Genomic DNA, 13073 nt, shown 5'->3' with positions numbered 1-13073 from the left:
AACAAGCGGAATTTGTTCACATGTGGCTGTTTGCACACTACCAACTAATTTGTCCCGGGCAGGGTTTGTAAGAACTGATTCTAGGCGTCCGGAGACGCCTAGTAATTGGGATCAAGTAAGCGCTTGCCTATGGACAGGATAACTCTGCGGTTGCCTATGGGACACTGCCACATTTACGTCTTGAGTTACTGCCCTTACTTTTGTTTTGTTTTGTTTTTTTTCACAAAATTGTTCAACAAAAACATCGTAGGTCGAACTGTGCAGGGTCAACCGCAACAAACTCTAACCATTCATACTTTGAAGTATTTGAGTGACTTATATACCGACATTTTTACTTCTTAGTTTTAGCACAGGTGTAGGAAAAAATCATGAACCAAAATGTTATTTATTTTTTAATTTAACATTTGTTTTACAAATGTGACCATGGTCTTTCAAACATACAGTAACATTAAACATTGTTATGTTAAAAAAAAGAAAAAAAGCTTTTGTGCACAAATCAGAAAATACATTGTACATTTTACCTACAGGCCAAACAGTGTCCGTGGCGGCAAAGGACCTATATTTTTAGATCAGTCACTGTGGCAATTTGTCAAGAACAGGCGCTTGCATTTGGATGTGTCCACTGATAGTAGGTTTGGTTGTGATCAATCAGAATGATGAGGAATAAAAATGTATGACAGTTTGTTATGATGACATGTAATTCACATATGCTGAAATGTAATATTATACATGATATAATATTATTATGGCTGTTGCCATGACCATGAACCCCAAGAAAGGTTTAATGTTATGTAAAATCAAAATACCAAAATCAAGCACCTATTTATCTGGTCTACGGCGTGTGTGTTCTGCTCTCTCTTGGCACACAGCCACAGGTCAAAGCAGAGGTTAACTTGAGTGCGCGTGTACCTAGCGGGTGATTTCTATTAGGGCCTTTTACAGCAGACCGCGCGCTGAGTTATTTCGAGTTACTCCCCTTGGGTACGGGCAAACTCGCTGTCGAAGCCACGCTGCAAACTGAGGAGTAGATTGTGTGTGTGTGTGTGTGTGTGTGTGTGTGTGTGTGTGTGTGTGTGTGTGTGAAGTAAAGGGGATGGTTTGCGTCCTGATATTAATCAAGAATATATTTTTCGGGGAACAAAAATGTGATGTATAGCTCCCAACAGTAACAACAACAGCAACAACATTATGAAACAAAAGCAAGACGAAAACGCAGTGAAACACATCAAAACCAACAGCTAACTTCGAGTTTAAGTCACTGCAATAACTTGTCATAATTCCAGACGTTATCTGGTGTTTTGCTCACTGCGACAACTTGTTTAACACGATGTGAATAGCCCTCCGTAATCCCAGCGAAAACGTCCAAAACGCAGACACCAAAACTCGATGTTTTACCGTGTTATGCATAATACTAACATCTCAGGAATTTTATTGCGTTACGGCAGTTTTTCTAATGTGACATGAATCGCATAGGTATAATGCCACACAATTCAGTTGATTAACGTGATGTTTGATGTTATATGCCAAGTTAAAGTGCCAAAACGAGACTTTTCGCCCTGTGGCAGAAGTGGAAAAGTTTTTCGTCTACACCGCGGAGGTAAAACCGACACAGAGGCAGACAACCTACCTGCACACTTCCTGTATAAACTGTGGATAATCGTCAGCGAAGGTGGGGGACATTCTGCTGGAATTTTGCCAGTGTCCGGGGGGGGGGGGGGGGGGTTAAGTACTTACATTTCACAACTTAGGCATGTTATTGTTATTGTTAGTATTGTTACTCCTCACTGAAACCAAGTAAAGCAGGCTGTTCACCCTCAATAATGCTTTTACTGTATTAGTACTGTCACAGTATGTTTGCATGCAAATATTAGTAAGCTTCCATGAAATATTGAATATATATATAATTTATATCCATTTCACAGCACTAGGATGGGATGTCTGGCACTTTGAATCACTAACAGAAGCACTGCCTCTTCCATACCCATCTCCTTTTTGAAAAGAGTATACCTATGGACCAGTGAATGGTTACATTTTAATGATCATATGGGTTGCTCTGATTTTATTCAGGATCAGGTACGTTTGTTTTTTTAACCACACAAACACTTAGACAACAATTATCAGAGTATGAGTTTTTCCGCGTGTTGATTTTTATTTAAATCCAAGTCACAGCTTCTGTTTTATGATGAGTGATGTAGTTTGAAACACTTGGACAACAATTATCAGAGTATGAGTTTTTCCACTTTTTGATTTTCATTTAAATCCAAGTCACAGCTTCTGTTTTATGATGAGTGATGTAGTTTGAAGTGTTGGTATTAAATGTTCACTGACAGTCATTCTGTGCTGGTATTCCCATTTTCACCTGCAGGGTTATGAAATATATGGGGAGAAACTTGGTCAGTAAAATCATCTTCAAGCGTGAACTGATAATTGTCTCTGTTTAAAATTACAATGTATTTCGTGAACACACCTTGAGAATGACCCTTGCGTGATTTAAAACTGCCTGCTGTGAATACTGTTGTCATACTATGAACTTTCTTTTGAGAAAAACAAAAAGAATGAAAAGCTTTTAACTAGCTTGTGAATGAGCCTCTTACTTCCATGTGGGGCTATAGCTGCTTTGAACTATTTTTAATGCCTGAAAAGGATAGTGATGGAAATTACTAGTTTAATGTCAGGTGTGACATATACTATTGATTGAACTATTTTTTTTATTAATCTGCAATTTTGTTACAACCTACTTTGTTTATTTGGTGACAAGCTAGTGGGAGGCACTTTTTAGACTTTTAAAATGTCAGGTATGGGAATTGTTAGCAAAGTTTCACATTTTCTGCAGTTGAATCCATATCTCCACAACAACAAAATGTATGGTCTTATGAACAAAAACACATACTTTCTGTGCTTGTTCGAAGGTAAAGACATATTTCTTTGTTGTTAAAAGAAAAACCTCTTAATTTTGTCTGTTGTGAAGGAAAAGTTTACATGGTTTCGTCACCCAACTTACAAAATTTGTCCCACAAAATGTTAGGGTTTTTTTCTCCACTTTTTTTTCCTTCAGTTGCCATGTCTAAAATGTACACATTACGTAAAATACTCCATGTCAAAATCCAAATGTTTAAGGCAATGTGACAATTATTTTAAAATATCATTACATTGCCCAAATATAATGCAAGTAGGGGAGGTAATTGTTGATCCATATATTCATCTTAACTTTTTACGCATATGGACGTAACTCCTTAACTTGCATTATTTTTGTGCAAGAGGATGCATCTCAAGATAGTTGATATTTTCTTATTCCCAAAAATAACAACAATTCTGTCCAAGCAGATTTGTTTTTAATTTTTATTTACAGAGGACCATTGTCGAATGTATATGGTTACTGTTGAATGAACATTTGAAATTGATTGGCTGATTACTGGTTGTTTTTGTTTTGTTTTGTTTTTTTACTACAGTATGAAGTTATTATATCTATTTTCTTTCATCGCAAATAAACATCTTCCTTTCTGCATACGTTTCACACCTCATTCACGTATACAACTAAATTCCATACCAAATCATCTTGCATTTTGTTCACCTCTTTCTACATTTCTCTAAACATTTTTATTTCAGTAGTCAAACACCTTTTCTTCCTATGTGGATGTTCTGTGATCAATGGATGGCGCAGACTAACATGAACATGTGCTAGAAAAATAATGTAAAATGTTTAAATGTAATCTAATGTCAGTTGTGGGCAAACACTTAACCAAAGTTAAAACGTGACCTCAAAAATGGGGTAATATGCAAAAACTTAAAAAATATATCAATATGTGATGTCATGTTAAAGCTGTCTGCAAGCAGATTTCTACACCTTCTCGTGTCATGGCCTATCCGATTCCTTATATCTCAAAGTGTCTTCCACTTAATTTTCAGTCATTTGGCTGCAATCAAAGGAAACAACAAAAGCAACGAAAAAGTTTTTATTTTACTGCGTTTTAGTGAAACATGCAGCCAATAAACACATATTCACTTGCAAAATTATACAACAAACTGTATCAATACATGTTTGTCACATTGCATTCCAAAAAAATTATCTACGATACCAAACCTAGAAAATAAACTGTACTTACATGTATGCGCGTCTATCTAACCGCACCTGGGATAACTGCAGTGAGTCGTCAAAAATAGTGTTTTTTCTGTGCGTTTTTTTTCAAATAATGCAATAACAGCACAAACATTTGCTTGCAGAATTAAACAACAAATTTCACTGATACATGTTAGTCATTTTGCATCCAAAAAGAATGATCTACGACTCCAAACTTTGAAATATAAACTGCACTTATATTAAAATATTCTGTCAACACGTACTTCAGTTTAAGGCCTAAGTACTTAAGCATTTAGGGTCGAATCTACTTCCGCTATATTCGAAAGGGTGTGCTTGCCAGCTTCTTTAATGCAAAAAATTGAAAATATTATTCATGACGTTGCATTAAAAAAACAAAAAAACCTTTCAGATCTTAGAATGTCATTTCATGTTTAGACAAAAACTTCAAATTGTTAAAACATGTCATTTTGGGGGGGGGGGGGGGGGGGTAAAAACTTAAAAAATACTGAAATGTCATGTTGCAAATGCCTTAGTGGGCACAAACTAAAAAATGTTAAGGTGTGACTTTATTTAGGCACATTTCAACTCGCTTCTCATCAAGGATAGCAAAAATGTGATTCAAAAATTTTCTTATTTGTATATTACACTATTTTTTTCCGATCAAATTAATTATTACAAAAATTGTCTAAAGTGACAAACTATGAAAATCATGCATTTAAAAAAAAAAACAAAGCTTTTAGAGCTTTCTGATGTCGCTGTAACACTTTAAAGCTGCCAGCATGCAGATTTCTACACCTTCTCGTATGATGGCCTATCCAATTCCTTATATCTCAAAGTGTCTTCCACTTTATTTTCAGCCCCGTAGAGCAAGTCGTTTGGCTGCAATCAAAGCAAACAATAAAAGCAACGAAAAAGTGTTTATTTTACAACGTTTTTGTCAAACATGCAGCCAATAAACAAATATTCACTTGCAAAATTATACAACAAACTGTATCAATACCTGTTTTTCACATTGCATTCAAAAAAAATTATCTACTATACCAAACCTAGAAAATAAACTGTACTTACATGTATGAGCGTCTATCTAACCGCACGTGGGATAACTCTGCAGCAGAGCGTATATTGCACGCTCTGCTCCGCAGTGAGTAGTCGAAAATAGTGTTTTTTTCTGTGCGTTTTTTGAATGATCTACGACTCCAAACTTTGAAAATAAACTGCACTTATATCAGAGACATCTCTGCTTACATTAAAATATTCTATCAACCCGTACTTAAGTTTAAGGCCTAAGTACTTAAGCATTTAGGGTCGAAACTACTTCCGCTATATTCGAAAGGGTGTGCTTGCCAGCTTCTTTAACAAAAATATTCATTTTGTCAAAATAACATGGACGCCTGTTCATTTTGAATGAACATTTTTCTTGTTATTTATTGGCTTGGAAGTTTTCGCTTGATGTCGTTTCTCATTGCGTTTAAGCCCACATCCGCTGAGCGACAGGTACGTATGTTTGCAGTTCTTCCGTACACTTATATTGCAACGTACATTGTTGCACACATGTGCAAATCTTCCCCGTGTTTGATCTGTGGGTGACCGGAGTAAGGGTTCTCATAAACAAACGAACTGGGCCTTTGTTATGATATGGACTGCGAACAGTGTGACTGCCGAGGGTCATTATTTGTTTCATGTCAAGTTCGGTGTTTAATTTTGTTTTTATATTGATTTTGTGAATGATTCAGGAACGCCCGCCCCCCCCCCAAATTTTTTTTTTTTTTTTTTAAATAGAGAGATGTATACATGCACGCAGCCACGCGCAGACGGACACGTCACACACACACATACACACGCACACACACACGCGCGCGCACACACACCTTTTGCGCAGACTATATCAGACTATGTTTTCACAACTGGTTACAGAGTGTCTTCACAACTGGAGCACTTCAGATTAGAGTGTTCTTTTGACAATTCTGAAAAGCACTGAGCCTTTTAAAAGGAACACCGAACAGAACAGAAGATTGTTCGAAGCCTGTCGATACAGAGGTGCGAAACCAGTACTTCAGTATTTGACACCATTGCTTGACCACTATTGACCATGTCCGGTCAGTTACGACCTTGTTTGCACCTCGTAAACTACTGAGCACGAGCTAAGTATCACTGACATCTGGTTGAAGAGTTCTGTTTTCTGTTTCTCTTCCTGGAATCTACACGCTTTGAAGTGTGTTTGATATGGGATGATCGCTCTTACCCGCTGTATTTGACACAGATCTATACGTTTATTTTAGCATAATTATGTGTTTGATTTGTGAACGTTGTTGACAGAGGGAGGTTCATGCGTGCGTGGGGGAATCGAGACGAGGGTCCTGGTGTATGTGTGTGTGTGTGTGTGTGTGTGTAGAGCGATTCAGAGTAAACTACTGGACCGATCTGTATGAAATTTCTCATGAGAGTTCCTGGGTATGATATTTTCGGACTTTTTTTTTCTTTTTTTTTCCGATAAATACCTTTGATGATGTCATATCCGGCTTTTTGTAAAAGTTGAGGCGGCACTGTCACACCCTCATTTTTCAATCAAATTGATTGAAATTTTGGCCAAGCAATCTTCGACGAAGGCCGGACTTCGGTATTGCATTTCAGCTTGGTGGCTTAAAAATTAATTAATGACTTTGGTCATTAAAAATCTGAAAATTGTAAAAAAAAAAAAGTTTTTATAAAACGATCCAAATTTACGTTCATCTTATTCTTCATCATTTCCTGATTCCAAAAACATATAAATATGTTATATTTGGATTAAAAACAAGCTCTGAAAATTAAAAATATAAAAATTATGATCAAAATTAAATTTTCGAAATCAATTTAAATAAAAACACTTTCATCTTATTCCTTGTCGGTTCCTGATTCCAAAAACATATAGATATGATATGTTTGGATTAAAAACACGCTCAGAAAGTTAAAACGAAGAGAGGTACAGAAAAGCGTGCTATCCTTCTCAGCGCAACTACTACCCCGCTCTTCTTGTCAATTTGACATGAGAGTTCCTGGGTATGATATCCTCAGACATTTTTTTCATTTTTTTGATAAATGTCTTTGATGACGTCATATCCGACTTTCGTGAAAGTTGAGGCGGCACTGTCACGTTCTCATTTTTCAACCAAATTGGTTGAAATTTTGGTCAAGTAATCTCCGACGAAGCCCGGACTTCGGTATTGCATTTCAGCTTGGTGGCTTAAAAATTAATTAATGACTTTGGTCATTAAAAATCTGAAAATTGTAAAAAAATTATTTTTTTTATAAAACGATCCCAATTTACGTTAATCTTATTCTCCATCATTTTCTAATTCCAAAAACATATAGATATGATATGTTTGGATTAAAAACACGCTCAGAAAGTTAAAACAAAGAGAGGTACAGAAAAGCGTGCTATCCTTCTTAGCGCAACTACTACCCCGCTCTTCTTGTCAATTTCACTGCCTTTGCCATGAGCGGTGGACTGACGATGCTACGAGTATACGGTCTTGCTGAAAAATGGCAGCTACTTGACTAAATATTGTATTTTCGCCTTACGCGACTTGTTTTTTGTTCCTTTCACAAAAACAAACTATTACATGGACAATGTCTTCGTTTGAAACGGGCTGTTTAGTTTTTGTTTTATTTTGTTTTGTTTTAGTTTGTGTAGTTTAGCTTGACGAATGGTGCTTACATATACTTCTGTATAGGCAAAGAGGGTTAAGTTCAACATAGGTATTTGAGATCAGACGTTTAATAGCTTTTCAGACCCACTTCCAATTAAAAACAGGCAATTCGACCAAATGTTTTGAATCTTGCCTTGCGTACTTCCAATTCAACAATACGTATTTAACCGAATGTTTGGAAGCTTTCAGACCGACACGACTTCTAGGCTATCAAAATACGATCGATTTCCGGCCGGTGACATAAGGACACCTGCGTGGTTCCAGAGAAACGGCTTATTGTCTCCTGCTGTGAGTGTGTACAGTCTCGGCTGACAATAGACCCACACCGCCGCTGTTGTTGTTTGTCGTGTGTGTGAGTGGCACAGTCCCTTAACTTTGGGCTGACCGCCACCGCGCCAACTCTTGCAGACATGACGGAACTTGCATATCTTGCATGACGTACAGCTAAATATCGGCGTGCTGTGCTGTGCTGTGTTGTGCCGTGTGTGTGTGTCGCGCCACGCCGTGTGCTGTAAGCCGCTCTAAATAGCTACGTTGACAAATGGAAAGACGAATCTGTTGAAACGATCGGGGATTGTCCTCTCTTGTCTGTCGGTCTTGATCTCTCCGCTTTCGATTTGGCTGAAACTCTTTTCTTTTCGCTGCCAGAGTTTATCAGCAAAGAGAGGAGTGACGGTCTTTATACGCTGGAGAAGTTTCGTTGAAAAAAGAAGAGTGTTAAAGTGATAGGCAGTCTCCATGTTGGGTGTTGTGGTGCAAGTGTCGTCTGCTCGTCTTCCGACCATCGTTACCAATGTTGTTTGACGGTAGTGAACAGCGTTTGGAGAGGGTCATTCAGGTGAGATTTGCTATAACCATTGTTGACCTGCATATATTGTCACCAGTGCCCCATTTTGGAGGGTCTGTCGAGGGCTGGTCATTGAAGTCGTAGAAATTGATACGTGTGTGTGTGGTCCATTGAGGAAGTGTCGATCCCAAACTTTGTACAGTCGTTATCAAAGTTTATGGTCGTCTCCATTTCTCCAACACCCCACCCCCTTCCCGTTATAGGTTTTTGGTGTAAGTGCAGGCCTGCATACGATAGCTGTCAGATGGGACGATTTATCGCTCGTGGATTGTCGATACAAGCGATACGAGTACGAAATTACTGCTTGCTATGTCTTCTTTTAGTCTGAGCTTGTAGTAAACAGTGAGAGCTTTAAAACATAGATAAAAGTGAAACTGGACCTCGATTGTTTAGTTTTGGTGTGTGTGCTGTGTGTGTGTGTGTGTGTGCCCAGTGTGTGTGTGTGTGTGTGTGTGTGTGTGTGAGGGAGAGAGAGAGAGAGAGAGAGAGAGAGAGAGAGAGAGAGAGAGAGAGAGAGAGAGAGAGAGAGATGTTTTTTTGTGTACACCAATTTTTGGTGCAGTATTCTTGTCATTGTATCATTGTAGATAGTTTGAACACAAAACAATAAACGCACCCACTAACGAAAGAACACGACAACAAACACAAAGAAATAAAATCAGAAGTCTCTTTTGGCTTTATTTTGTTTCACTTGATTGTGTGGGTTTTTTTAATAAAAAAAAATAATTCAAGAAATAAACAACACATTTTTTGTCATCACTGATGACAGTCATTTGTAAGCTCAGAGGAAAGCATCGAAGTATGCAGCCTTGTGCCGAGAGGCATTAGTCTCACTACATGCCAACCATCGGACATGTACTATAGCAGTCATGTCAAGAAGCAAACGTATTGACCAAAGGATTTGGCACGTGAACATAGCCGATCGATATTGTCACGGCTTTTCCGCTATTGATTTTATCCTTAGGTCCGATACATGTGTCACGCACATCATATTTGTCCAACAGGAACAGCTCCTCAGGTGCTAAGATTCTCTGGATCGCAAGGTATGCTTCGCAAGCGATTTTCCTAATTCTACACAAACGTACGTGGCTTTTCCCCTACGACTGACAAAACTGTTTGCCTTTTGTCGCGGGCACTCTATCAAAGGCTTTGAAGTCAACCGACTGAGATAGGTTCGATAATTGATGTTGCTTGAGCAATTTAGCGGCCCGCTCTTCCGCAAGAATGCGTCGATCTTTTGCAAACTGTTGCCTCTTGCGAATCGCTTCCTCGTATCCGTGGAAACTGGACGCTCTTCCCCCAAACTTGACCTTCACCCCACGTGCGCACAACACCGGAAGCGAGGTCACCGGATGCAGACGAGAGAAAAGAATTCGAAAGAGAAATATAACAAGTATTTCACAACTTTGCATGTGTTTGTTATTCCACACCAAAGTTATGAGCAGTTAGAAAATGAGCTACCTGGATAACCGGACAGTCTCTCCGCCCGTCAGGGACCGAGCAGAAGCAATGAACCACGAGAGAGTGCGCGTGAGGCTGGAGAATCGGTTTGATTCGGTAACAAAATTAATGAACCTTGCAGGTTGTAAGAAAGTTTGACTCTTTGAGGGTTTGAACAAGGGCATTGGGGAAATTCATTTGCCAAAAAGTTTATTTGCGGCACTTGGCTTGAGTTTTACCGTTTTGCAGCACATTCCACCTCCCAATTCAGTTTTACATTGCTATCCCCCACTCTCCCAGTGAATCAGTGATTCAATGGTAGTTGGTAGTCACCGTAGTGGTACAACTTTAAGCCAAAGCGAACTGTTTGTGGTTGTTTTATTTGTTTTACTTAGTTGAGCCGGGCTGCAAATCGATTTCCACTTCTGAGAAGAGAAAAGTGCTTCCTCCTTGTTGTAATCCAAGTGTACACATGTGAATTAGTGGATGCATGCTTTACAAATGAAAAGGGGTTGGCCATTTTTTGTTTGGGTAAACAACACAGGGGGAAAACAACAAAGCAAGAAATAACCAGATTTCGTCAACATAGTTCATGATTAAAACAACAAACAAACACAAACAAATCCTGCATCAAATAAAAAAAGAGAAAAATGGGCGAACAATCCACAGATGAAGGGTTAAACATGTTGCTTACACTTACAGTAATTAAAAGTCATGCAACGTGGCAGCAACATATCCATTTGTGTCCTGATGACTCAATTCCATAATCTTTTCTTCCAGAAACTTGAAGACTCTGTGCTGCGTAGCGACGAGTCATACACTGTACGAGGCACAGACGGAAGCCCGGAGAAAATCCCCGCCCGTGTGCGCGACATCATCACCAAGAACCTATCCGGAGAAGATAGCCTTAGGTATTCTTCTTCCGTCATGGATTCCCACTCGCAGGGAGATGTCCAAGAGGAGAACAGAATGCTCGCGTCAGAGCTCAACCGTGTCGAGGAAATGCTGTCAGCGTCTCGAGCGGAGCGTGACGAGCTGAGTATCAAGTACAACGCTTTGAGTGAACGGGTGAGTTTGTTGTTTTTGGGGATGAGTCGTTGATTGGGGGTTATTCATATTGTGAAGAATTACAGTGGAATCTACTTTTTGTAGACTTCTTGGGAAAGAATTCAAATTTAGCGAACACAGTTTCTCAATATCACAAGCAGGAACTAGAAACTGAGGATTGTTGGCAAAATGATACAGATGAAACGGAATTTATTATAAGTGGATTCTACTGTTTTGTAGATTATTTGGTCTGACTGCCTTCAGTAGTTTTTTGGTCTTCAGTAGTTTTATCTGGTGGATTGTGCGATTAAACAAATCTGAAATTGATATAATTAGCCTCACTATATGTTGAGGTAAAGTTTGATGCATTGAATTTGAAAGGATCAGGCCTGGGAATGATACACCTTTCGTCGTAAATATGACAAAGTTCTTTTCTAATTGTGTAAGAAAAGAGCCTCCGTGTGCCCATAAAAATGCAGAAAATGCAAAACTTTCCCGTCAGTACTCCCAAACCACTTTTACTCATTCCCAGGCCTGAAGGATTCAAGCTCAAAAACGTGTATTATGTCAGAGTGGTTGTTTGCAGGTACTATTATCTGGTCTACTTTCCATTTCAGATTATGGCTATCACAACTGTGTTGTATCATTATTGTCCAGCATGCTTTAACTGTTTTTTCTCACAGAATGCGTACATCACTGCCACCCTATGCCTCAAGTGTTTCACTTTCAGGTTCTTTGTGCCACTGTTGCCACTTATACTAGTTAAATCAGTACATGATGCAGAATTACACTTTTCACTTCTGTAAAATGCACTTTCAAAGATTTATTAAATCAGCTTTGATATTGTATTACTAGTAATGTGCGTAATGGACTGGGTGGCCGAGTGGTAACGCACTTGCGCTCGGAAGCGAGAGGTTGCGAGTTTGACCCTGGGTCAGGGCGTTAGCAATTTCTCCCCCCTTTCCTAACCTAGGTGGTGGGTTCAAGTGCTAGTCTTTCGGATGAGACGAAAAACCGAGGTCCCTTCGTGTACACTACATTGGGGTGTGCATGTTAAAGATCCCACGATTGACAAAAGGGTCTTTCCTGGCAAAATTGTATAGGCATAGATAAAAATATCCACCAAAATACCCGTGTGACTTGGAATAATAGGCCGTGAAAAGTAGGATATGCGCCGAAATGGCTGCGATCTGCTGGCTGATGTGAATGCGTGATGTATTGTGTAAAAAAATTCCATCTCACACGGCATAAATAAATCCCTGCGCCTTGAATATGTGCGCGATATAAATTGCATAAAATAAAAAAATAAAAAAATAAAAAATCCCTGCGCTTAGAACTGTACCCACGGAATACGCGCGATATAAGCCTCATATTGATTGATTGATTGAATATGGTGAAGAGAAATCATTTAAAAGTGTCTGTTTGTCTCAGTGTCAGAAGTCTGAAATTTAGAGAGTTTCTGTCACTTCTTCTGCATACACTTCTTCCGAGGAATTGATACAGAAATTATATCAGAACAAAGTTTGTCTCTGAGACGTAATTCGTCTTAGCAGCAGTACAAAATGACTTGTAAGGCCAGGCTGTGCGTGTATCAGTATCGTATTTCATTAAATCATTGTCAGGGATGGCCAAATCTCAACATTTTTAACTTGCCAGCCGGGCGAGTTAATTCAAGAAAGTCACTAGCCCGCCAGAAATTTCGCTGGCTCGGTTCATACCTCAGATGCTGCATTAGTGTTTATATGGCTTTGAAACTTAACAGTACAACCAAATGTTGCATTTGATCAGATTTTTCACTGGCCAGCCAGGCGGTTTCTACTAGCCAGGCAGATTTTTTACTCGCCTCTGGCGATTGGGCGGACAATTTGGAAATCCCTGATTGTGTAAATCTGTCCTGGGAAGCAAGCAAGGGGACTTTAGTGTCTGAACACTTACAGTTACAAAAGGTTAAAATGCGGATACTGACTTTCATTTG

The 13073-nt window shown here is 39.0% G+C and overlaps 1 protein-coding gene across 5 annotated transcripts in view; it reads left to right on the top strand.

Moving 5' to 3' along the window:
* The window catches only part of LOC138978848 (rootletin-like), a 120588-nt gene that overhangs the window by 18148 nt on the left and 89367 nt on the right, over nt 1–13073 (top strand). For 3 of the 5 annotated variants that reach the window (XM_070351640.1, XM_070351641.1, XM_070351642.1), the window contains exon 2: nt 10832–11119. In XM_070351640.1, the coding sequence (XP_070207741.1) occupies nt 10832–11119 (288 nt within the window). Of the gene's footprint in view, nt 1–8299; nt 8603–10001; nt 10169–10831; nt 11120–13073 lie in introns of those variants that run through there. The other 2 variants (XM_070351644.1, XM_070351643.1) reach the window with 2 other exon arrangements.

This window comes from Littorina saxatilis, linkage group LG10 (genome assembly GCF_037325665.1).
Source record: "Littorina saxatilis isolate snail1 linkage group LG10, US_GU_Lsax_2.0, whole genome shotgun sequence".
Lineage (NCBI taxonomy): Eukaryota > Metazoa > Mollusca > Gastropoda > Littorinimorpha > Littorinidae > Littorina > Littorina saxatilis.
Note: the sequence above shows the minus strand (reverse complement) of the source record. Positions and strands in the feature narration are given on the sequence as shown.